We start from the raw sequence: 26,621 nt of genomic DNA, 5'->3' as shown, positions 1-26,621 counted from the left end.
GTCCTAGGCACAGCCTCTGTGCTTAGGGAGTTTTCAGAGAAGGGGAATATTGCAGCTCAGGAATGACAGGAAAGCCTTAATGAGCAATTTGTGGGCGGGCTGGGTAATTCAGAGGTGATTCAAGTAACGCACCATGCATCTTGTTGGAAGATGAGCACCGCTGCCTGGGCCCTGGGCCCTCTGGTCTGTAACTAATGGGCCTGTCCTCCACTGTGTTCACAGAGCACAGGCCAGTCACTCCTCATTAGTCAGGCGCAGATTACGGCTCTCTTTGCAGCTCCATTTCACAGCCAGTTGCCCCCACTGCTGCAGTGGACCCTGTGTGATGAAGGTGTCCGCCCTGCACTCAGCATCCCATTACAGGAGAGACGGGAGGCCTCTTTCCCATTAGGGGCCAGTTTGTGGTGTTAAGCATCATTAAGTAGACTCGTTGTAGATGTCCCCTTGGAAAAGGGAAGGATGGGTGCTGCTCAGTGGAGGGTCTTCCCTAGCTCCCTCCCCCTTCCTGGGTGTCTGGGGCACATCTTAGGATGGTAGAACTGGAAGAGACCTTGAGATGGAAAAGTTTACCTCCCATGAACTGTAGGAAACCAGCCTTGTCATCCTGATGCCGGCCTTTGTGACCTCCTGCTGCCCATCTACGTGCTTATGCCAATCATAAGTATCAGAAAATACCAAAGCTGCTGCACCATCCGCCTTCTAATCTGGGGAAGGCCCACAATCTTCCAGTCTTTGTAGGGAAGGAGAAGTGCTTAGAAGGGCTCTGGGGCATAACTAGACTTAACTGATGGAGGAACATTTGTCTACTTCGCTTCTGAATAAAGGAGCCTATACTGTTGTTTACCTGGGAGTCCCTCTAATCTTGCCCAAAGCCCTTCTGGAAAGAGAGAGTATAGTCCCACTTCCTGTAAGAGAAGCCCCTGTGAAAGAATGAACACAGCTATTCAGTGGGTTTCCAGTATTGGAATTATGCTTATTATCAGTTTATACAGCATGTTGTGCTTGTTTCAGGTGGAACACATCCAAGACAAGATCTTTATCACCACACTTGGGAGGATATTTAGGTGCCCACCTCCTCCGTGACCAAGGTACCTGCCCAGATGAGAACCTCTCATTTGCTTAGAGGACCCTGGCCTTGATAGCTGCCCTTACCACGCCACCTGTGGGAAACCTCCCTTTGGAGAACCTAATTTTACTTCTTAAATTTTATTTTATTATTTTTTTATACCGCAGGTTCTTATTAGTTATCCGTTTTATACATATTAGTGTATATCTGTCAATCCCAATCTCCCAGTTCATCCCACCCCCACCCCCCCACCCCCCATCCCCCGCTTTCACCCCTTAGTGTCCATACGTTTGTGGAGAACCTAATTTTAAATGTCTTCCTGCATATTCACCCTTGCATGGTGAAAGTCTGTTCACACCCACGGGTGCCGTGTCCATGCTGAAATGGAGCTGTGTGAATGGGGGTTTGGATGTGTCCTGGGGTGCCACTTACCACTTGGGAGACTGCAGGCACATCTTCAACCTCTGACCCCCAATTATGTTCCCAACAAAACAAAGAGGAAGAGTTTGGGATAGCTCAGTGTCTTTCGACTTTTTCCTGATTGCACAGGGCACTGTTCTCATGTCGATCCTCTCTGTCTGTGAAAATGTGTCTCAGTGGGGGAGGTGGGGTGGCAGCGTGTGTGTGTGGTCATGGTGGTGGGGGGTTGGTGGTGGTCGACAATAGGCTTGTAAGGGGGTGTATCAGAATCCCCAGAGGAGTTTGGTAAAGACCCCCAACCCCCCAAGCCAAATGTGCCTGCCTCTCCCCCTCCTTGGAGACTTGCCACACTACATGATGTCTCAGCCCCTTTACAGCTCAACAATTCTAGAGGAATTTTCACCTTTTTTGCTATTCATTCTCCCCTGTATATCTACAGTTGGCTCTTCTCTCTTCAGGGTTGTCGCCTTGGGGGATGATGGAAAATAAGAAACTTTCCTCAGCAAATAGAACCATAATCTGTTGAGTTCTTCTCCTGCTTAAAAAAAAAAAAAGCCCAAGCTGCTGCCCAGGGTTGTTAGAATTAGATGGGATGATGTGGGTGGAGGTGCTGGCCCCCTGCCTGGCCCAGCATCACTGCTCCCTAGACCTTGGCTTCCCTTCCTTCTCTCTGTGCTGTTTCAGTCCTGATTTACTCCTCAGTCATCTGGCGCCCCCCGCTGAGACCTCGCAGAGCGTGATCCATGCTACCTTACACATGAACTTGCTCCAAATAATTTTCAGTGATCCCTAATGGAATAAAGTTAAGAATCGAGTTTTGACAGAAGTTGGCAATTATGATGTAGGTTCATGGGGTCTCTCAAGATCACTAGATTGTGTGGTGCCCCTGGGTGAGGCAAAAGAGAGGAGCACGCAGGTCAAATTGGGATCATATCTGATGGGTCAGGGTTGGGGGAGCCGCCACATGGAAAGTTCTCTGGAAAAACGGTGTCTGTCCTTGAAGCAGCCACAGAGGAAAGCGATTCTCCCCAGGGGGATGTGATCACCTGCTACATCTGAGACACTTGTCACCTCCTGCTGTGCATTATAGCAAAGAGCATATTTGTCTTATTCTCTTGCAAGCTTGTGGCCAGAAGCACTCCTACAGTCCATCCAAGAAATATGTCTGTGCATTTTGATATTCTTGGAGGTCTGTGCAAACAAAATAATGTTACTTTCATGTTAGTCACCCTGAGAAAATATGAATATGGGGCCCACTGGGTGAAGAGCATCATGGTAGGCAGCAGGGCACTGCACTGTTACGTGCTTACTGTGTTTGCTGTGTGTGTCCTGTTAACCGTATGAGCAATTTAAGACATCCCCAGGATGCCCTGTCACTGGGCAGAGTATCCACTGCTGTTCCCTGCCCTTTCCCTCTGAGGTATAAACAGCTCTGATCACTCCCCAGGGCCCAAAGCAGGACCCTAAGCCTCCTTCTGCCTGGGGTGACAAGAACCAGTGGGGCCGTGTGGAGGGAGTGCACTGCCCTCCTCCCTGCCCCACGCTTGGCTCACTGCCTCTTCTCTTCGTCACCTCTCCAACCCGCACGCCCCTCGAGCCAGCAGTGTCATTTGTCAAACTGAAGTGCCATTGTCGTCATTATAATACGAAATATTTTTTGAATGTCAGTTTTTAAAGTGTTCTCACACCCCTGACCTTAGAGATTTTCTGGTCTAGCCCTTCCTTTTACATAGAAAACTTTGACCCAGAGCAGAGACCCACCCAGAGTCACCCAGTCAGTGGTTCCTCATTTGGTCTCCCGTCTGCTTTGTGCAGGGCGTGAACGTGAGCATCATTTTACATGGGAAAGCTGAGACTTGGTGAGGTTGGGAGGTGTGCCTGGGATAGAGCCAGGTAGGCAGTGGGAAGGTGGGCCCTCTGCTCTGAGCCTGGGGCTCCTTCCCCTCCCCCAAAACACACACACACACACACACACACACACACACACACACACACACAGAGCCTTACCTTTCCCCGGCCCTGCAGGAGAAAGGGTACGTATGCCAGCGACCTAGGAGGTGGCCAGAGGGGCTGAGGTGGAGTGGAGGCTAGTGGTCACCTGACCTGTGTCCTTACTGATGCTGTGGTAAGAGGGCAAACACTGTTTGGGCCTCTCGGGGGCGTGCTGACAAGTCTCTGTGATTCATTTGCCTGAGCCCTCGGTGTAGGGAGGGAGGCTGCCAAGAACTACGACCTTCTTTGGGGCAAGGTCTTTACTGAGTGGTTTGTAATTTCCTGCTTTTTTTGGAGAAGGGCTCCCGGTACCCCTTGCTCCTGCGTCCCTCCTCCTACTGAGGCCTAAACCACCGCCCGCCACCCCCCTGCTGACTGGGCTCAGGGCAAGGAAGTGTGTCCGTGTCCCGCCCAACAGAGGACACAGTGTCCTGTATTATTTCCAGCCTGCCGGTCCTGGGAATCTCTACTTGCTTTTTCTCATTTCCTCCCCTTGAACATTAGAAACATTAGATTCCAAAAATAATCCAAGTCACAATGTTCTGCAGGCTGCATGTGTGCGTGTTTTTTCCCGAAGCTGTTTTTCTCCTCCTTACATCCTTTCTCCCTCTCCTTCCTTCCCTCTGCTGCGTGTTGAGCCCCAGTGTCTGCTGCGGTCGCCAGGCCTGCGTGAGAAGTGGGTGTGGAGAGCAGAGCGGAGCGAGGAGTGGCAGGAACGGTGGGCACGGCAGCCTTGGCTCCCTCCCAGGTCTCTTACGAGGGCCGGAAGGGGCCTGAATTGTCATAGGTGGCTTCTACTTATGCGTGGACCCCATAGCACTATGGACCCCATAGTGACCCTTTGGAACCGAGAACACGGACACTATGTTTACAGTGCTTTCCATAATCCAGGTTGTCACCCTGATTCTGTCCACAGCAATTTAAGTGAGCTAGGAAAGAAGGATCCTGATCAGAGAAGTTGTATGAGGCACAGGGAGAAGTGGCAGAGAAACATTCATTGATTCATTCCTTTGTCCACAGACATTGAGCGTCTGCTCTATGTCAGGTCTTCTGCTAGGTGCTGACCTGTACCCAGCCCAAGCACTGGGTAGGGGAATAATGTGGGCAAGTGTGAGGAAAATCAGGTTCAGCATTGATTTGATTCCCGATCCTTGTAAGAAAAAGATGTCTAAGAAATAGTAACCACTCCAGTGGTTAGAACCTGGTTGGATATCAAGGTCTTTATTGCTTACTGGGCAGGGATTAGGGTTGGGAGTCTAGTGTGTTGGGGGGAGAGAGTGGGGAGGTGGTCCAAGAAAAAACAAAACATGTCAGCTCTGCCCCAGTAGGGGAAGTGGAAGAAATGTCTTTTTTTTTTTTTTTTTTTTAATAGCTACTTTATTTATTTATTTATTTATTTATTTTTGGCTGTGTTGGGTCTTCGTTTCTGTGTGAGGGCTTTCTCTAGTTGTGGCAAGCGGGGGCCGCTCTTCATCGTGGTGCGCGGGCCTCTCACTGTCGCGGCCTCTCTTGTTGCGGAGCACAGGCTCCAGACGCGCAGGCTCAGTAATTGTGGCTCACGGGCCCAGTTGCTCCGCGGCATGTGGGATCCTCCCAGACCAGGGCTCGAACCCGTGTCCCCTGCATCAGCAGGCAGACTCTCAACCACTGCGCCACCAGGGAAGCCTGGAAGAAATGTCTTAAGCACCCTTTTTGAAGAATGAAAGACATTCAGGTACAATTTATAAAGTGAAAAACAAACTGCATCTCTGTTTTGGGTAGGGAAATTTTTCAAGATTTCTTCCCAGGCATTTTACTTTGGAGAACCCCCTTTCCCTCCTTCTCTTCACCTTCTGTCCTCCCTGCTGCACCTCTTCTGCTTCCTCTCCCGTTTGTGACCCTCTTCTCTGCGCCCTCGAGCTCCTCCAGCCTGTGTTACCCCAGACTTCTAGGGTGCATCCATTCTGTCGGAACTGCTTGCTTTGCTTCCCTTTTCTGGTCCTGCTTCCTTCCTTGGCTGGTTCCCTGTGTGGCTCAGGCTTTCCACTGAGGACAGAGAGCACAGGCCAGAAGACCTAGCCAAGGCTTCTAGAAAGATCACTGCCTTTACAATCACAGAGACTTGGGTTTGAATCCCAGCTTAGGCACTCGCTAGCTGATTATCTGTGGCCAGTTCACCCTCTCTGAGCAGTTTCTTTATCTGTAAAATGTAGATTTTAATACATGCCTTAGGATTGTCGTATGGATTATAGAAAATGTATACAAAGCATCTAGTATGCCGGGAGCCCAGTAGGTGCTCAGCAGATGGTAGGTTTGTGGAGACCAGCTTGAGCTGGGCCATGTAGATAGATGGGATCAGGAGTGGAAGAGAGGCGTGGGGAGGCTTTTGTTGCAGGGCCTGGGAGGAAGGGCGGAGAGTACAGGGTCATCCACAACAAGGGTACTGGAGCAGACAGTGGGCAGTATGTGACAGCAGAGCAGGGAGGTGAGATAGGGCCCTGGTGCCTGGAGAAACCAGTAGAAGGAAAAGGAAATTAGAAGCGTGTGCCCAGGTTGGCAAGATCTTAGAACACTGTTGCTGAAGACAAGCCAATTAAATAAGTGCCGGATACTGTGCTGGGAACGGGCAGTTGGAAGATGAGCTGGAGTCGGGCCTTACCACACTGGAGCAGTGGGGGGGGCGGGCACTGACAGACAGCTGCTACATGGGGAAAGTTGGCCAAAGAACCTATCACTGCCGTGGGAACCACAGAAGGGGAAAACTTCAGGCCAGGTTGGGGTGCAGGGAAGAAGATGAACAAAGGCATGGCAGCCTCAGGGGTACAGGGTGGGTTCTGGAAACATGTACTGGCCAGTGTGGCTGGAGCTCAGGCTGCATGGGGAGGCGTGTAGGAGGGTGATGTCCATGCCATGTTGATTACCTGGAGTCACAGGAAGGGGTCAGAAATCTAGTCACACCTCTCCCTGAGTAACCAGGGACCAGAGGAAAGCTGGATTCTTGCCCTTTCTTCGTATAAAGAAAAAAAGGATGTTGGTTTCCTCCACGCAGAACAGGTGGACTGACTGGTCCCACCTCAGAGTGGCACTTGTCTTATCCTAAATATTTCCCTGGGACACCCCTTGTCACGAGGTGTCCAAGGAGGTGCAAACCAGAAGGACCTAGAATGGAGAGTGAGACTGGACTTGGGCATTCAGCCCCCACCCCAGGACATCCTCTTGTGTGCTTTGCACAGGCCCACCTTCTCACACCTATGTTTACACCGACCTCCCTCCCATCTGCCTACTGAAACCCTACCCTAGATGGACCTAGAGACTGTCATACAGAGTGAAGTAAGTTAGAAAGAGAAAAACAGGGACTTCCCTGGTGGTGCAGTGGTTAAGAATCCACCTGCCAATGCAGGGGACACAAGTTCGATCCCTGGTCCGGGAAGATCCCACATGCCGCGGAGCAACTAAGCCCGTGCGCCACAACTACTGAGCCTGCGTGCTGCAACTACTGAAGCCCGCGTGCCTAGAGCCCACGCTCTGCAACAACAGAAACCACCACAATGAGAAGCCTGCGCACCACAAGGAAGAGTAGACCCTGCTCGCCGCAGCTAGAGAAAGCGTGTGCGCAGCGACGAAGACCCAACGCAGCCAAAAATAAGGAAGGAAGGAAAGAAGGAAAGAAAGAAGGAAAGGGAAAAACAAATATCGTATGTTAACACATATATGTGAAATCTGAAAAAATTGGTGTAGACTATCTTATTTACAAAGCAGAAATAGAGACACAGACATAGAGAACATATGTATGGATACCAAGGGGGGGCGCGGGATGAATTGGGAGATTGGGATTGACATATATACACTATAGATACTATGTATAAAATAGATAACTAATGAGAACCTACAGTATAAATAAATAAATAAATAGAAAGAAAGAAAGAAACCCTACCCTAGCTGAAGGTCCAGCTACTCTCCCCGTTCTTCCCTGCTGGAGGTGGTCTTTCTGTCCTCCAGGCATCTGTCCATGCATGGTCTTTATCCATCCCCCTCAAACTGGCCCTGTTCCAACCCAATTATATTGCATAGTCCTGGAGGTCAGGGCCAGCGTCTTAGATAACTGTGTTCCCCAGAGGCACATAGTCAGTGCCAAATAAAGAGTGGGCCGTGGCACAGTCTGTACTCACTAGGCTGCCTGGTGGAACAGAAGTTTTGTGAGTGCTCTGAGCTGGCACAAGAGCGCCACCTACTGTTGGGTCGTTTCAAGAGACGTCCCTCCAATGCTCTTGCTTCAAAACTGAGGTGTTAGCAAGTTTCATCTTGCAATGGAGAGAGAGATTTGGAGGCAGGGAAACCAGTTCTGGTCCTTTTATACTAAGCCAAGTGTGGGCAGATGAGGTGACAGTGGGAATGGAAAGGAGAGGGGCAAACCCTGGAGATAGTCCGAACGAAAGAAAATGGGACCAGGTGACCAACTGGAGGTCAAGGCGGAGAGCTAAGGGAACCACAAGGCCTTCATGTGAGGATGATGACCTCAGGACAGAGGTGGAAAGAAAGCCCAAAACACTTTGGAAGAAGGATGAAAGACTAAATTCAAATGTTAATTTCCCTTAGGGCACAGAAAAGTCAGAGAAGTGGTGATGAAGGTTACCATAAACATTACCAAGAGTTATCTGTTCATTGCGTTTCTGCCCTACTCTTAGGGACGGTGGCTCTATCTAAGCACAGGCGTTTACCTTAGTCCTCTGAAGAAGATTGTTAGAGAAACTGAGGGTTTTGAAGATTGGGCTCTTCATTCCTAAGTCTTTCCTGAGCTCCTGTGGGGTATGCTCTACCAGGTGTGGTCTGGAAGCTGGAAGCATGACTGAGCAACTCCTCCTGGATGTGCCTGAGCCTGGCTCCCTCGTGGTCCCCCACCTGTCTGAGCCCCATTGTTGAAGCTGCTGCGGGAAAAGGGGAGAAGGGAAAAGGGGAGTGCTGGCTCTCTTCCTCAGCTCAAGGTCAAGCCCACCTAGCACAGACCCCTTCCAGCATAGCACCTGCCCCTTCTCTCAGAGAGGGACTCCTGAAGGGAGGGCCACCTCCTCCTTAGCCCATGTGGAATTTTTTTCCCCAGATGTGCAAGTAATTGCCACAGCTGATTTTAGTATGCGTGGGAGGATGGGGTGAGAACGTGCGACAGACACTCCATTTTTGCAGTAACAGTAATAGTTACTATTTATTGAGTGTATCTTGTAGGCCAGGAACAAGCATTAGCTCCTCTAAATTAACTTGCCAAGGGCCAGAGCTCAGTTTATGCCTAAATGTAGCTCTGGGATAAAGTTGGGCACTATTTTCTTAGCTTGAATTAAATCGGGTTTGACCTCTTCAATTTTATATTTTGGGAAGTGAGTGAACATTCCCTCATGCTGTTCCTGAAAATATTTTATCATCATCTGTGGTTCAGATGGAAGGAATTTGGCCACTCAGAGTCAATATCCCCAGGCTGCCTGGGCTGACTTCTGGCTTGGTTGGTTCTGTTTCTCGTCTGCTTGACTCGCTGGCTCCTGGATGACCATTCCTTCCCCACAGTGGGGTAGCGTGTGTGTTGCCAGGGCTGCAGGAAATTTAGTCCATCCAAGCAAGCAGACTGGAAATCAAATGCAAAGAAAAAAAAAAAAACATTATTCAAAGTCTGAATAGGCTTGGTGAGACTTTTCATTACAACACTTAGCATGAGGAGGGCAAGCCCGAGGAGAGTGGCCTTTTTTTTTTTTTTTTTAATTGTTTTTAATTTTTTTAATGCTATTCTTGTCTGCTTACATTCTTTTTATGTATGTATGTATGTATGTATGTATGTATGTATGGCTGTGTTGGGTCTTCGTTTCTGTGCGAGGGCTTTCTCTAGTTGTGGCAAGCGGGGGCCACTCTTCATCGCGGTGCGCGGGCCTCTCACTATCGCGGCCTCTCGTTGCCGAGCACAGGCTCCAGAAGCGCAGGCTCAGTAATTGTGGCTCACGGGCCTAGTTGCTCCGCGGCATGTGGGATCTTCCCAGACCAGGGCTCGAACCCGCGTCCCCTGCATTGGCAGGCAGACTCCCAACCACTGCGCCACCAGGGAAGCCCGAGAGTGGCCTTTTAAGGCCTAACAGGAGTGTGCTCATTTTCAAGGACAGTGTGTGATTTGAACATGAAGAGTTGCAATCTGGGTTTCTCTAATCCAAAAGCAACTCTCTTTGTGACTGCCGGCTTATCCTGTCTGAATCCAGGGGAAGTGGGAAGGAGCTAGCATGTATTCAGCATCTACCGTGTGTCGTGCATTGTGCTGGGCACCTTCATATGTTATCTTTATCTCCTCCTTTGTATTTATCTTCTTTGACCCAGACATTGAAGGGTTTTTAAGAAAAAGGAGGAGAGGGGGGAAAAGAAGGGTGGAGGGAGTGGGGTGGGAAGGCAAGAACCCTCAGTTGATAAGACGTCTATAATGTGCTAGTTGATTTTGTTTTGTGAGATCAGGGCTGACTTGGACTCCTCTTTGCAATGAGATAAATGACTGTATCTGGGGGCTTCAGTGTAGACACCCAGTTCAGGGTTAAAGGCTAATTTGACCTTATTGCTTTCCTTCAGTGTTTCCTCACTACCACTGAATAAAGGCCCAGTTCTGCCTTTCGACCTTTGCCTTTCAACCTGGGCCCCTCCCTGCCTTTCATCATCCCTCTCACGTCCTGCTCTAGAGCTCTTGGTACCTGCTCACATCCCATGCTGTTTTTCAAGCTGTTTCCTCTCATTCACATGCCCTTCCCGTCTACACCTTCTTCACCTGACTAAATCCTGTTGTCTTTCAAGTATTGTTCAGCTGTTGTGACCTTCTGGGAGTCATCGTGCTTCTCCCCGTCTCTACCTCTAACAAGTTGGAGCAAGTCCTTCTCTGCTATCAGCCCATCATATACACTTTTTTTGTTTTAACATCTTTATTGGAGTATAGTTGCTTTACAGTGTTTCATAGTACTTGTCACACTTAAAGTTGACAGGCTGTTGAATACATTTGTCTCCCTCACTAGACTCTGACCTTGATCTTTTATCATCAGTCTCTAAGCCAATGTCTGGAATACAGTGGGCATTCAGTAAGTGAATAAAATATTGTACTGAGCATCATGGGCATGTGACTATTTATATCAGAATTCTTTTGGCTACAAGAAACAGAACACTGGACTCTGTTGCCGTGTTCCATCTTTTAATCCATTTTGTCCCTTTCCCTCCTATTCTCTTTAAGATGTTAATCATGATTCTTTTGAAAGTTTTGTCTGCTAAATTATAGCCTGATCATCTCTGGATCTGTTTCTATTGACTGTTTAATTTTTTTTTATTCTTAGTCACTTTTCTCTGCTTCATATGTTGAATAATTTACTGGTTATTATAGATGATGTACTGTACAGACTCTTGATTAGGTTATCCTTCTCTAAATATTGTTAAGTTTTGTTCTGGGCTGCAGTTAAACTACAGATCGTGATCCTATTGAGCCTTGGTTTAGGCTTTGCTATGACACATCTACTTCCATCTTTTCTTTAATCCTAGGGTATAGCCCTTATTCTTAGGATATGGGTCTTACTCTTACAGTCTGGTCTTTCTGGGGTCCCAACTGAGTGTCCAGAGTGTTCACCAAAGTCTCTTTACACTGTTTGATTTAGAACTCCTAACATTTCCTCAGCACTGTGTAGCCTCTGACGTTTCTGTTCAGCTCTCCATCTCCCACAGCTGTTCTCTGTTAGACCTTCTGGAGTCTCACCTTGCCTATGCACAGTTTAGGATTTGGCCAAGGACCTGAAGGAAATTTTGGTGAAGATTTTTAGGGCTCCTTTTCTTAGCTCCCTCTCTCTTACTTCCTATCACTGTAATTGCAACCACCTTACCAGCCCTGAAGTCTAATCCCTGGTGTTTTATACCCATTAAGACTGCTGCTCTCTGCTCAGCTCCTGTTTCTGGGCTCCACAGTTTGGAAAATACCCTCAGGGAGAAAGCCAAGGTGGATATGGGGCTTACATTGTATGTTTCCCTTCCTTCAAGGATCATTGGTCTATGTTGGTTGTTGACCAATGCTTTTAACTAGTTTACATGTGGTAGAGTTAAGTTCGATGCCAGCTACCCCATTAAGAACAGGCTGTAAGTCCACATGAACTGTTTAAATAAAAATGAAAGTCCATTAGAATTACCTGCAGAACTCCTACTGAATCAGAATCTCAAGGGTAGGGCCTAGGAAGCTATATTTTTTTAAGAAAACGCTTTAGGTAGTTCTGAATGAAGGCTACGTTTGTGAACTATTGTGGTAGATACTTGAGCAGTGAGTTTGGAGGAAAGAGAAATCAGTATGGGCTCAGTTGCTCAAAGAAGACATCTGGAGGAAGTGAGACTTCAGTTGTATTTTGAAGGGTAGAAATAATTTGGATATTTGGATATGGAGTATTTCGTGGAAGGAAAGATGTCAACACAAACACGGGGGTGGCAATGAGCATGGTGTGGTGTATTTGCATGGAAGTGAATAGAATATGACAGGAAAGGATGCTTGGTGTAGGACAGGGGTGTAAAAGAATAGGGGGAAAGGCAGATGTGGACCAATTGAAGGTGGAGGGGGGAGGTACCTTGAATGCCAGAGTAAGGAGATTGGATTTTGCAATATAGGTAATAGAAGGCAACAATAATTTTGTGGGGGTTTTTTTGTTTGTTTTTTTTTGGACTGAGGGAATGACAGGGTGAAAGCAGTGTATTAGAGCAGTGAACCTGGTGGGGGCAGATTGTTGGGTATAAGGAAGAAAACAGACTCAGGGAGATCAGTAAGGGAGTAATTGCAGTAATCTTGGCAGGAGGGGCTGAGTGGTGAGTATCAGTAGCAGTGGAAAGTGAAGGGTATATTTCAGAGTGATTTGAGGAAAGAGAACAAATGGGCTGGAGAGGCGGGGTAAAGATGTGGGGTGTCAAGAGAAGGTAAAGAGTTTTCATAGAACAGGCAGAATAGTTTTAGATGCTACTGGAACAACAAACGAATATTCACATTGAATCCATGGGCACCATGTGACTAGGAATAATCTGCAATTTAGGTGTGCATTTGGGAGACAATTCAAAAGTGGTTTAAAAGCATGGACTTTGGAGTCATAATAGACTTAGATATTTGAGTCTTTAATATGTACCCTGACTGTGTGACCTTGGCCAAGTTATTTGATCTCTCTGAATCTGTTTCTTCAACTAGACAAAGGTGGTGATGATGTTATCTACTATCTCGTAGGGCTGCTATGGGGCTTAAGATAACATGTATAAATCTCACTGTGCAGAGCCAGGCACATATTTATTCTTGTCAGTTATTGGGGAAGTTAAGGTTAGAGAGCGCCCTGGAGCAGAGGAAATGAGGTTCAGATGGACACTAGATTCTAAATTTATCTCTATCACTTACAAGCTGTATGATCTTGGGCAATTTACTTCAGCTCTTTGTACTGAGTTTTCACTATGTCGAAAGCAGAATTAACAATACCCTTTTTCTGCATTATTATAAAGGCTAATGAGATAGTCTGTGGAGGTACTTAGCACAGGGCCTGGCGCATGAAACAGGAAATACTATTTGTGTGGTTGAAATTGTGAGCCTGGATGGATTTTCAAATGGACAGAGCTGACGAATAAAAGGCAGAGGGCTGAGGGCTAAGGGTTGAGACTGTCCCAGTAAGGGTGTGAGGGACAGGAAAGAAAGCCATGAAGGGGCAGTCAGAGAAGTGGGAGGCAAGTTTAATAAATCAGTGTAGAACTGAAGGATTGGTGAGCTTTTGAAATTAGAGCGTTCCTATTGTTTTTGTCGTGCTGAGACTAGACATGGTATGTCAAGGAAGAGAGTGTGAGTGGGTGAAAGCGCTGGTTCTCCTGGGAGAATTTAGTGTTCAGTAGCGACTTGTGAACGCAGGAGGGGCGTGCTGATCATGTCTGCAGCCGGATGGCCTGCCCCTGAAAATGACCTGGTGTAGAAGGCCAGAGGCGGTTGAGTTTCAGAAGGGAATGCATCAGATTCTGATGAGAGATCAAGGGAAGGATCAAGACCTCAGAAAGGAGGCAATTATTTTTCACTGTGGGTGCAGACTTAGGAAAGCAGTAAAGGTAGAAGGTGTTACAAGGAGTTAAAGAGGAAGTGGACGGAGGGAAAGCAAAAACAGCAGGGGGGGCAGAATGCACTTCTGAAAGTTTGCTGATGATGGGAAGGGTAGACGGAATGAAGCTCTGAGCATTTTGGAAGGTGGAGCAGCAAGGTTCAGAGCACCGACACCGGAACTAGGCCCCCCGGGTTTGAATCTCAGCTCTGCCACTTATTAGCTTTGTGGCTTTGGGCCTCCCTGTGCCTTAGTTTCTCAGTCTGTAAAATGGAGATGATAATATTGGGGGTTAATATTGGGGAGATAGTTAGGAGGTTACTGAGAGGATTAAGTGAGTTCAATATGTTAAATGCTTAGAATAGTGCCTGGCACAGAGTGAGCATTCAGCAAATGTTAGTTGCTATTATTGTTGTTGTTACCATGACCATTGCTGATGTTATTGAGAGAAGGTGAAAATGAGAAAGGAGAATGGAGAAATGGAAGACAAGGAGAGACGATATACACAGAGTTTGACTCTGCAGTATGGATGCCACACCTACCAAGGAGTCTTAGATTCTACTAAGCATTCAGCCTTAAAGACTGCTATGGGCCACCCTTGGCGCTGATCCAGTCAGGACAATGTAAGATGGAAGCTGTGGTTTCCCAGCAGGACAGTCCTTGCAACAATCCAGCTCAGGGGCAAGGAGACAAGATCCATGGTGGGCAGCTGCAGGAGCTCCCATGGCTCAACAACCCATGCCCCACAGAAGCCAGTATCCTCTGTTGGCACAGCTTCCAGGGTTCCTGCAATGGACACGCCAGTCACAAGAGTCACCCCCCCTTCAGGGAAGATCAAGGAACGCTGTCCCCATCAGTTATTTATAGTTTATTGATAGTCCTTCTAATCCAGATACAGTTTACCAATCGGGGGTGTTTTTACCACAGGCAACATGACTTAGTAACATGTTGGCACATACCGTCTTTCTCTGTTTCCAGGGAAACAGAACTGGGGTGTTAACTGAAGTTCAGATTAGCATGCAGAAAGGAAAAAGGTTTTGTTATTTCCTTGCTCACAGTGGGAGCAAATAGGGACATTTGCCTGTTTTATAGAGAAACTGGGGCAGTTCTGGATGTGAGCAGCCTGTTAGGATGTTAGATCTGAGATCTGGGAATTAGGGAGTTTGGGGATGGAGTGGGTAAGAAATATGCTAGGGGATCGATAGAATGTCTACAGGTCAGAGACACAGCCTGGCCGGTGAAATTGTTTGGTGCCCTGGCTGATTCCTGAGGCTACGGCGCCGGGGTCTCCAGGTAACCAGGCTGAGCCATCCTCTGAGAGCAGCTGGATTTATGGTGAAAGATAGAAATGGCTTCTCTCTTATACCATATATACGAGAATGCCAGCTGACATTCCAAAAGCCTAAAGGAAAACAGGCAGGGCCCAGAACACCTTCTCTCCCTCAGTAGATATTTATTAACTGTCTATCAGGCACGAGTCCCAACCACCTCCCCTGTCTATGGACACCAGTGTAAAGACGGCCTCCCAGAACCTTGGACTCCCTGTGGCCTGCAGGCCTTGCAGGATACAGAAGAGGAGAGATGTCAAACTCCCTTCTGTAAGGAATTCTAGGACCCTAGAAAGTAGATCCAAATTTTGGGTTCCTTTATTTTTTCTTTCTCTACCCCGCTTTGGAAAAGCAGGAAAGCTCAGTCCTAGGTGAGTGGATAATTGAAAACAAAGTTGAAGGGGCTTAAGGGTCCTAGGCCAGAACACACACATGGGGTCTGTGTGTTGCCCTGTTTGCCTGAGGACATGTGCCCGGGGTCAGCCAGAGTTGTCAGGTGGGGAAATTTGCCCTTAATTCCCACCCACTTCTCACTTTAGGCCTTCTCTCTCTTGGTGTAGGGCTCCTCTGCCACCCCATTTTAGGATCTCATCCCTGGGTCGTGCTCACAAAGTGCCTTGCTTTCTTTTTTTTTTTTTTTTTTTTTTTTTGTTTGTTTGTTTGTTTTTTAAACATCTTTATTGAAGTATAATTGCCTTACAATGGTGTGTTAGCTTCTGCTTTATAACAAAGTGAATCAGTTATACATATACAATATGTTCCCATATCTCTTCCCTCTTGCATCTCCCTCCCTCCCACCCTCCCCATCCCACCCCTCTAGGTGGTCACAAAGCACCGAGCTGATCTCCCTGTGCTATGCGGCTGCTTCCCACTAGCTATCTATTTTACATTTGGTAGTGTATATATGTCCATGACACTCTCTCACCCTGTCACATCTCACCCCACCCCCTCCCCATATCCTCAAGTCCATTCTCTAGTAGGTCTGTGTCTTTATTCCCGTCTTGCCACTAGGTTCTTCATGGCTTTTTTTTTTCCCTTAGATTCCGTATATATGTGTTAGCATACTGTATTTGTTTTTCTCTTTCTGACTTACTTCACTCTGTATGACAGACTCTAACTCCATCCACCTCATTACAAATACCTCCATTTCATTTCTTTTTATGGCTGAGTAATATTCCATTGTATATATGTGCCACATCTTCTTTATCCATTCATCTGTCGATGGACATTTAGGTTGCTTCCATGTCCTGGCTATTGTAAATAGAGCTGCAATGAACATTTTGGTACATGACTCTTTTTGACCTATGGTTTTCTCAGGGTATATGCCCAGTAGTGGGATTGCTGGGTCGTATGGTAGTTCTATTTGTAGTTTTTTAAGGAACCTCCATACTGTTCTCCATAGTGGCTGTATCAATTTACATTCCCACCAACAGTGCAAGAGAGTTCCCTTTCCTCCACACCCTCTCCAGCATTTATTGTTTCTAGATTTTTTGATGATGGCCATTCTGACTGGTGTGAGATGATATCTCATTGTAGTTTTGATTTGCATTTCTCTAATGATTAATGATGTTGAGCATTCTTTCATGTGTCTGTTGGCCATCTGTATATCTTCTTTGGAGAAATGTCTATTTAGGTCTTCTGCCCATTTTTGGATTGGGTTGTTCGTTTTTTTGTTATTGAGCTGCATGAGCTGCTTGTAAATCTTGGAGATTAATCCTTTGTCAGTTGCTTCATTTGCAAATAGTGCCTTGCTTTCTTAATAAGCTGTTTCTGTATCCAGGATAAACTAATTCCAGGAGGGGTTGCAGGAATAATACATTTTAGTAGGAGTCTCTCCTAAGTAAAAAAACTGTTAAGAGCCAAAGGGATTGAATCTCTAATAGTGAAAGGGTTGGGGAGTGGCAGAGAGGATGGGGAAGGGGGAGTTTGGAAGCAAGGCAGGAGGGGGCGAGATCCCTGGTTAGGCTACACAGGGAGGGCAGGAGGGGACAGTGCCCTCAGGCATGACTCTGAGAGAGTGTACGGGGCTCTGAGTCCTGTGTGGGCAAAGGCACCACAGGGCCCTGAGTGTGTGTCAGCGTGGGGGCAGTGGGAGGATGCATGGGTGTCCCTGGTCCGTGCAGTGCCCTGCGGTGGCACCGGGAGTGCGTCTCCGGGAGGGATGGGCTGTGGATATTTGTGTACGAGCTGCAGATGTGATTTCCATGAGCCCATGGTGATTTTGCAAAGTGAACACAGTGCAGTTTTAACTCCACACCTTTCGTCTGTTTTGTGCTCTAAAACAAAACATTAGGGAAATATTTGCAATAGACTATGTTCACTATATAGATTTTAAAATCTATCTGGTATATAGCACTTACCGAAGCATGAAACCATTGTCTTATGTGAATCTCACTATTATGCTAAGGTTGAAATAGTGTAAATTGTTATCCCCATTTCAAGGTAAGGAACCTGATATTTAGACCGTTAACCTAACTTGTCAAAGTTTATAAAGCAGATCTGCACTAGAACCCAAGTCTCCTGATTTGAAGCCTCTGTTCTTTGCACTATAACACACATAACATTTTATTTTGGAATTGACTGCACAGCAAGTTTTCAGATGTAGCAAGGTTCTCTGGCAAGGAGGTTGTTAGTATTCTTGAGGGCACAGGCTTTTATGGATGGGTCGCTGCAGTGTCCAAGCAGGGTAACAGGGGACAACAGGTGATACTGGAATGTGCATATTTAGGAAAGAAGATCCATTGGTTGTCTTCTGTCCTCTCAATCAAGTCACCAAACCTGAATACGAGCAAATTAAAACCAATGTAATCTAAATTAGACAGTATAAAATACTAACACTAGGTGGTAAGGTAGTTTGAAAGTTAAAACTCTAAATCAGATGCTGTTGCTAAATTTGGCAAATGAAGGAAAATAAGCCCAAGATCCTTATTTAATATCCTTGCTCTGTGAAATAGTTTATGCTTTATTAAAAACAGAACAATAACCTTTTAGCTATCCCCATATTTAAAAGAAAAGGAGAAAAAGGTTTCTGTTTATTTTCCTAATTTGCATTTAAATAGATTCATTTATCATTTATTATATATTAAGAACTAGATTTTTATATTTTCACTGAGTTTAAGCCAGCATAAAAACATTACTTTGCAAAACATGGAAAAAAAAACCCCAAGTAGCTTACATGTAACATCTATCTTCTTAATGAGACAAAACTATGTTGGTTTCCAAACAAAGAGATAAAATTTCATTATTTAGACATGAACTTTCCTCCTGGAGGAATTTTGTTGTTTTATTACATTTTGTTGAACCTACCATTTGTATCTTCTCAAAAAAAAAAAAAAGATAGTTCAAAATGTTTGAAACCACTGTGGAGATATTTTCTTTAGTTTTTTGGGGTTTTTTTTTTTCTTTAGATTTTTGTTCCAGTGTCTAGTTCAGGTGTCTTCCAGAGAGCCCAATTCAAAGAGATCAAATCATAAAATGTCCTAGTTTAGAAAGGGTCAGCTTGTCTGGAGATTAGCAACCTCAGAGCCTGTGACCAACTCCCTCATGCATTTCTTTCATTCACTAAGTATTTACTGAGAGAAGTGGAGCTGTTTGAATCAGCCATCCCCAGGCACTGAGGGGGCAGGTGGGAGGCAGAGAGGAGGGGGCCGGGTACTGGCCACTGAATGGCCCCATGTGAGGGACAGCATCCTACCACCGCTGGAGCCCCACAGCGCCCTGGTGGCTGCCTTTTGGGGGGCAGCTGCTCTGTGGAGCCTCGGCAGAGGAGGTCCTACAGTCACATGCAGGAGGCAGGGCAGTGTCCCAAGAGCCTGGATCAACAGACACTCAGTGAATGTGCTTTCAGTGGCATGAATGAAGCCCATTGCGGGGGCTTCACTTCTTTGAACCTGTTTTCCATCCGTAAAGTGGGCCTGCTGGAGGCAGCGAGATGATGCTTGTGAATGGACATTTTGAACCCTAAAGCACTGGACAGATGTCAAGGCTGAGACTAAGAAGCTGCATTTCTCTGGCTATTAAGAACAATGCCAGTTTTCTTACAGTCATTCTTTGTATTCAAAAGTTAGAAATGTAAGCTGTAGCAATGAATATGCATTCTGATCCAGGAGACTCAATAAAACTAATTTTTATTTTGAATGGAAAAAAATACACTCCGTAAGTTTCCAAATTGAGCCGATTGTACACCAGGATGCTTACCTCCATTCTGGGTACTGCTTATCCCTTGGAAATGAAGAGGAGCCCAGAAATGAAGAGACTTGCCCACAGTCTCATGGGTAATTAGTGACAGAGCCAGGCCCAGAACCAGCCTAGTCCTCATCCCACTTAACTGCACACGCACATGGGTGCTTACATGCGTGTGCGCACACACATTCTCTCTCTGCAGCCGGTTGCAGTGAACGCAGCAGAAATGCTGGTGACCCTTGCAGGCAACCAGGCTCACAGAAGTGAGTATTATATACAATTAGGCAGCAGATTCAGGCCCAGAGAAGACTTGAGACTGTCCCTAGGAAACCGCCATGTTGGAGAGACCGTGGTTCCTGGTGTCACATTGACTGTCTGGTCCCTAGATGCCTGAGATGAGTGTCACCTCCTTGGAGCACTTCCTCTAGCCTCCGGCATAGCTGAATTTCCCAGAATGCGCAGCCCCCAGAGACAGCTCGTGTGCTCCAGTATGGAAGGCAGATGGGGCGCAGTGGCCTGGGTGCAGACCTCATTGTGTGAGAAGCCCATTCAATGAGGCGTGCGGTTCCTCCAGCACTCTCCACTCTCTGCCTTTTAACTCACTGTTGTTATTGCTTTTCTCCCTAACTGGCCCGTGTTCGGCTCTCCTTGCTCTGTAGTCCAGTAGGGACCTGGCGCCAGGCAATCTAATCATTCTGGTGCTAGCACATAATTCTCTGTTTATTGGCATATCTAAATACTCATTTAACAGAAAATACAGGGAAGGTCACTTCTAGGCCACTGGGATAGACAAGAAAGTATGAGTGAGCACTTTTCATCCTAAGTTCCAAGGACCTCAGGCATTTCAGATTTTCATTAATTTTATTGATTCTTTGGTCAACAAGGAAAAGAGATGAGAGATTATTTTTAAATGGGGTTGAGAGGCAGAATTTCAAAGAACAAAAATTACACAATAAAGTTCCTTTAGACTCCTGGGGCACTTGTCTTCTTCCCCTCTTGTCCTTAATAGTAATTTTAAAAAGCGCTGACCGCGTGCCTGTGGTGTGGGGTTGGCTGTGGCTGGCGGACCCAGGGTGGCGCACGCCACCGATCCTGCCCAGCCTCCGCGGGCACCCCCGGCCTGGAACATCTGCTGACGCTTGAAAGTGAAGGATGATACTTTTGCCCTTTATCTGTGTAGGTAGCCGGAAGTGATCTGGGTAATTCAAAAGGGAGAATCATCTCCAAATTAAATCATGCCCATTTGCCTTGGGAAGGTTATGTGCTTATACTTAACCATGGGTTGTCATAGCCTTGATGTCCCTCTCCTGACCTCCAGACAGAACCCTAGCTGCCCACAGGACACCTCCACCTGAAGGTCTCCTAAACCTCTCAAACTCAGCATCTGAAACGGAACCTGCTGTCTCTCCTCCCCCACCCCAGCTTCTTGCCCTCCTCTTGAGGTGGTGCCATGGTGGAACCTTCTCTTACAAGGATCCAGGGTGCCATGCCAGATACCTGGCTGTCCTCCCTCTCTCTTTCTCACCCTCCCTCCCCAAACAGTTGGGAGTCCTCAGTCCCTTCCTAGTAACTCTCACTCTGCCCACTTCACAGACGCCACTGTCACTCCCCACATCCGGGTTTCCAGGTTCTCACTCTTGCTCCCCGGGATTATAACCTCCTAACCATTCTTACTGCTCCGTCTCTCCCCACCCGTCCACATCCCATGCTGCTCTCAAAGCTCACATCACATTTCACTGCTCAGCTTACAACCCTCCACTGACATCTTGCTGCCCGCAGTATATGGTCCAGGTTTCCTAAAGCCTGTGTCCAGGGCTCCCCATGGTCCCTTCAACCTCCCCAGCCACATCTTCTCCTCACGTCAGGTCCAGAAGCACAGAAGTGGTGCTTTCAGAGCCCTCTACACACTGGGCTGCCCCACAGTTCTGCCCCTTTGATCTTCCCTTTGCCTGGAGCCCACATCTCACTCTTTCACCTGGCTAATTCCTACGTGAGTCAGGGTCAAGTCAGGTGTCACCTCCTCTGGGAAGCCTTCTCTGCTCTTCCCTCTCTTCACACCATCAAGAGAGGCTACTACCTTGATACACCACACTGACCTTTATCTTGATAGATTTCTTTGTTGAGTTGTGATTTTAATCAAGTCATATGCCAAGTTGTGCTAACACTGTATCTGAGTCCATGTTTGCTTTCCACACTGGCTTTTAAGCCACTTAAACTCAAGAACCACATATTAATCATTTTTGCCTTGTACAGTGCCTGACGTATAATGAATGTCCGATAAATGCTGGTTAAACGTAACTGAAAAAGTAAATTCGCTTTTCCGTTTAAAGGGGAAAAATGGAATGAGGCTGTGGTTCTGCCTCCAGGAAAGCTGGCGTGATCTTTGCAGCTTCTCAGCCTACACCTGTGCTCCATTCTTCCCTGCTTTACTCTGCAACTGAGCTGCAGCCTTTAGCTCATCCCAAACTATGGACCATGAGTTCCAAGTATAGCAATCCTCTTCTCCAAAGGTTTAGCACGTTTCCTGGCTATATCACTTGACTACTCTGGGCAGAGAATTACAGAAAATCCAAATTAAACCAGCTTGAATAATAAAGAGGATTTCTTGGCTCAGGTACTAAGGAAGTCCAGACACAGTGTGGAGATCAGGCAAGGCTTAATCAGGGCTCTGCTTGTTTCCTGCCATTGTTTTGGCTACACTCTTTTTCTGCCCATTGGCTTCACCCTCAAGCTGCCAGCAGAACGGCTACAGCAATTTGAGGTGCAGGGTCCCAATGACAGTATCAGAGGAAGAGAAGTCGTATCTAAACAACTACACTTCTGTTTTCCCAGAAGCTTGCAGCAAACTTCCCTTTGTGTTTTATTGTACTGAATTGGATAACATTCCTGTTTCTAAGACAATCCCATGGGTCAGGAAATGTCATACACTGATTGGCTTAGATCTGGTGTCCTGAGAAGGGATAACCCTTAGGGTGACCAGGCTTTCCCTTGGAATTGAGGTTCTGGGTAGCTCCCCTAAAAGTGAATGGACCACCTGTGGGAGAGCTGGAAACCTAAATGAAAACCAGGTACAGAGCCATGGGGAGGAAAATGGCTCAGTGCCCACTGTGCTAGGCAGTATTTACTCTACCCTTAAAGTCCTCCTCTTCTGGTTCCTCATGGGTCACAGCAGAAACCCTGGAACTGTGAGGGTGTGGAGTCACAAGAAAAGTTGACTGCGTTCAGAGTCAGTTCAGCAATGTGTGGTCGGGCAGTGTAAGTGGGATGGGGCATGTGAGGATGCCCTGTGGCTTCCAACAAGTGTCTCTCTCTCTCCTGCTGGTGCAGTAGGGAGTGGATTAAACCTCCCACTTGTCTCCACTTCACCTGTCCCTAAAGCACGCATTGAGGGGGGCGTGGCTTTTGACGATTTCTAAAAGCTTTTTTTTTTTTAAACATCTTTATTGGAGTATAAAAGGGGAAGTAACTAGGGAAAGTGAGCAGCTTCCTCCCCCTTCTCCTTGGTCCTCTTACTCGTTTTCTCTCTTCCCCTAGGCTCTGCAGGGAAACATGGAGGCTGGTGGCAGGGCCTCTGCTAAGGGGGAGGGATCTCCTGGGAAGCCAGGCTGTGGGCCACCCCCCACCCTGAGCACGATGACTGGTCCTCACTGGACCCCAGCAGGAAGGCTGCTTTTCTCCCAGGAGCTCTGAAAGTTCCTTGCTGTTGGACCCATACCCCCCTGATGACTGTGTGCCTTCTTTCCCCCTCTAGATGTTCGACTGGATAAGCCACAACAAGGAGTTATTCCTCCAGAGCCATACAGAGATTGGAGTCAGCTACCAGCACGCCCTCGACCTCCAGACGCAGCACAATCACTTCGCCATGAACTCCATGGTGAGTGCAGGGTGTCTTCTCGGGGGCAGGAGAATAACGAGGGGGACGGGGCCGCGGTGGAGAGGGCAGAAACAGACTTCCAAGCCGAGGAGGAATGAGAAACTCTGAACACGCGGCCTCTTTTAGCATTCCATTTGCCAAGATAGGGACGAGTGCAGGACACGTGGTGAGCCGGCTGTTCCCGCAGCAGATTATGGCCTCATTTCTGCCTCCGGACCCTGCTTTACATGGTGAAAGGATTGTGCTGGGGTTGTAGAAGCCATCAGCCCAGTGCAAGACTAGAAAGGAGATAGAAAGGAGAGTGCCCAGTTCCACTCCGCTGACTTAACCCACTGGCATGTGTGAGTCACTAAGCTGGGACGAGAGGCACCTCGGGCTGTGGCGCGTTGGAAACGGTTGAGTGAACTGGGCTGCTGAGACTAGAGAAGAGGAGCCTTGCGGGACACACGGTTGCTGGCTTCAGTTATGTGGAGGGCTGCCTTGGAGAGAAGAGGGTGGAATTATCTTGTGTTGGTCTAGGAGGCAGAACGGTCCAGGGGACGGCAGTTGGAGGGGGAGGCAGCACATGGCTCAGGAGGTGGGATGTACTGAAAGTTAGTGAGCCCCCCGGGATGGGGAGACTTCAAGCAGACGCTGAATTCAGAGAGGGATGTTTGCTAGCTGTGTGGCCATAGGAAATTTACCTGTCTGTGCTTCCATTTCTTCATCTGTAAAATGGAAATAATAATAGCCACCTTATAGGGTTGTTGTGAGGATTCAATGAGTTAATTGTAAGGTGACTGGAGATGTGCCTGGTGCATAGTCCGTTATCAGTAAATACTGGTATTATGATAATGATGATGCTGGTGATACAGGAATCTAGTCCAGATAACACCTGTGATTCCTCATAAAACTAACACTTTGGGATAGTAATTTTTCCATGTGGTCTCCCCAAGACTTTGAAATCTTGTCTGCCCCTTGAACCCGCTGTATCTGAAATGTCTGCAGCCTAAGTATGCCTCGACATCTCTCTCTCTCCCCTCTGCCAGCTCTTCGTGCTTGTACTACTGGTACAAAAGAATAGCTCCACCGTTCCCCGTGTATCTGACCTCGAAAGACACCATATCATTTCATCTGGTGATGCTGGGAGTGGGGCGGGTGTTAGAAAAACATAAACACAGAGGATCACAGAGGCCAGGAAGGAAGATAATTTCATTTTCTATGGAGTTGTTTTAACAGTGTTATACACTGGACTATGTTATACACAGAAATCATTCTGGCCTCAAGTTTTCAGTGTCTAGTTAGGGAGATAACTCAGACAGTCATGGTACAGCTTGATATGTGCGGTGATAGAGATGCTGAGTGACCTAAGAAAAGTACAGTCTCAGTGGTTTAAAGTAATAGAGGTTCATTTCTTGTTCCTACCACATGCCCATCACTGGCTGATGGGGGCTGTTCTCATCGCACTCACTCGGGGACCCAGACTGAGGGAGCAGCCACTGTCTCAGATGCAGCCAGTGCCTCAGCAGACAAAGCAAGTAGCCAAGCGCACGCTAGCTCTGAAACCTTCCGCCTAGAAGTGACGCATTTCACTACCCAACACCAGTCACGCGGCCACATCTCACATCGTGGGTGGAGGTATATGGTCCTACCTCCACATGTTGGGGAGGAGAGAGTGGGTATTTGTGAATAGCCCTAATGATTAGCACAGGGAGCCATTGCAGGATGTAAGGTAGAGGTGAACAGCGTGAGATTTGCATGGGAAGGGACCTCTGGCTGCAGAACAGAAGGTTGTGGGACCAGGCAGGGAAAAGATCAATATTGACTGTGTTACCAATTTGGGCCACAGCAGCCTTGTCTTCATCTAAATGCAAAGACTAGTCCAACTAGTCTTCTATAATTATGTCTCATCCCAGGCTCGCTTTAGTCACAGAGGAGCAAACCAATTGATCACAGGTGATTAAGAACATGAACTCAAATCTAGTCAGGTTTGATTATCTGTGTGCCTTGTGGATTTCCCCTGGTGAATTTTACAAATTCTGTGCCAGAATCTTCATGTCACCCAACTGCCTGGCCCTAAGGCAGACAAACTCATTTTAATAAGAAGCAAAGACAAACATAATTAGGGAAGTAAGTCTACCATCAAGCCCCTCAAAACAATGAACTACAAAGTTAAATAGAAAGAGCCTTTGGCTTTGAATTATCTGCACCACTGCTCTTCTCTGTTAATATGGATAACTGAGAGTTAATAACACATCAAAAACCTTTCCTCTGACAAATTTACTTCTGAAGTCTCCATTTTCAGGACAAAAAAAATGAAAACGAGGGAGGAAATTTACTGAAGGGAAGCATCTTCTGGAGCTGGGAGGGAGGAAGAGGAGGTTTAATATACAACAGCCAATTAGCATGTGCCAGCCCATCTCTAGTCTCCCATTGCCGTGAGTGCCTGCAGCACTCGGAGGCCTGTTTAGCCTGATTAGGCTGGCTCTCCTCTCTGGCTGCAGGGCAGGGGAAGGGAAATCCCAGGGTTGTTTGATCAAATTGGCTGAACTGGTGCGTTATAAACACCGCAGGTGCTTTTGTTAACTGGGAGGTTTACAGGTTTCTTATTAAAAGGGACTTCCCCTAAGACGGATGTCAGCAACCCAAGGAGGTGAATAGAGGGAATTACAGACTCCTTTTCTCTGGCCTGAGTGATGGATGTTGCTGCCAAAAAACAGATGAATTTAAGCAGCTACTGCTGGAGCCCAGTGACTGTAGGAATGATCAGTTACTCAGGGGAAGTGGGAATGTGGATTGTTTTGTAAGTTCACTGAGGCATTTCCTTCGCGGTTCTTGGAAAAGAACCTATACATATGCCCACACATCTGTCCATGTAAAGGTACATGCAGCATACTTTGTTTCAGGCTACAGGTGAGTTCTTTGCTACTGAATCCTGTTTTATCAGTGAAATAGGCCAGTGATCCCTTACCTTTCGGGGAGGTCACAGACCCCTTTGAAATCTAATGAAAGTTGTGGGTCTTCTCTCCAGAGAAATGTATGTGGACAACTTTTTTTAGGCATTTTCAGGGGATTCAAGGGAATCCTAAAGCCTATCGATCACCCTCCCCAATATAAGATCTCAAGAACCTCATGACTTCTTTCTTCATTCATTCCACAAATAATTAAGGATTAGACATTGTGCTGGATGTTGGGCATATAGTGGTGAACAAAATGGTCTGTCCGTGGAGGTTCCAGTGGAGAGACAGGTGATATTATATAATCTCATAAGTAAATATATAAATACAAATCAGTAAGTCTCGTGTTGGAAGAGTAAGCGCTGCTACGATGGAGGATGACAAAAGGGGCTCCATTTAAATGAGGGGAGGTCAGGTATATTTTTCAATTAATAATCAGTATTGACTTAATGCTTATTGTTCATTCATTGATAGTAATTAATGGTCTGTGAGTTAACTCTATAAAGTACCAATTCTTCTTTATAATTTAAAGAACACCTAGGTATACTGTTTGGTAAATGAAGATGATCTAGTTATAATTTATCTGTTTTTTAAGTTTTGTTTTGATATGTCTAGTTTTATATACCAGTTAAAGACCCGACCCCAGCTGAGGTGACCATTACTGAGAAATAATTGCATATCATTAAATCATGGAAGCAAAATCAGAAATTTCCTAAATTTTGTCTGTGAATTGGTACCAATAAAGGCTATCAATTATTAACA

At 46.8% G+C, this 26,621-nt stretch overlaps 1 protein-coding gene across 13 annotated transcripts in view; it reads left to right on the top strand.

Annotated features, from left to right (window-relative positions):
• The window catches only part of KALRN (kalirin RhoGEF kinase), a 655,749-nt gene that overhangs the window by 227,840 nt on the left and 401,288 nt on the right, over positions 1-26,621 (top strand). For all 13 annotated transcript variants that reach the window (XM_059920949.1, XM_059920948.1, XM_059920941.1 and 10 more), the window contains exon 6: positions 22,801-22,923. In XM_059920949.1, the coding sequence (XP_059776932.1) occupies positions 22,801-22,923 (123 nt within the window). The remainder of the gene's footprint in view (positions 1-22,800; positions 22,924-26,621) is intronic.

Source organism: Balaenoptera ricei, chromosome 4, assembly GCF_028023285.1.
Source record: "Balaenoptera ricei isolate mBalRic1 chromosome 4, mBalRic1.hap2, whole genome shotgun sequence".
Classification (NCBI taxonomy): domain Eukaryota; kingdom Metazoa; phylum Chordata; class Mammalia; order Artiodactyla; family Balaenopteridae; genus Balaenoptera; species Balaenoptera ricei.
This window is presented reverse-complemented; position numbering and strand designations above follow the sequence as displayed.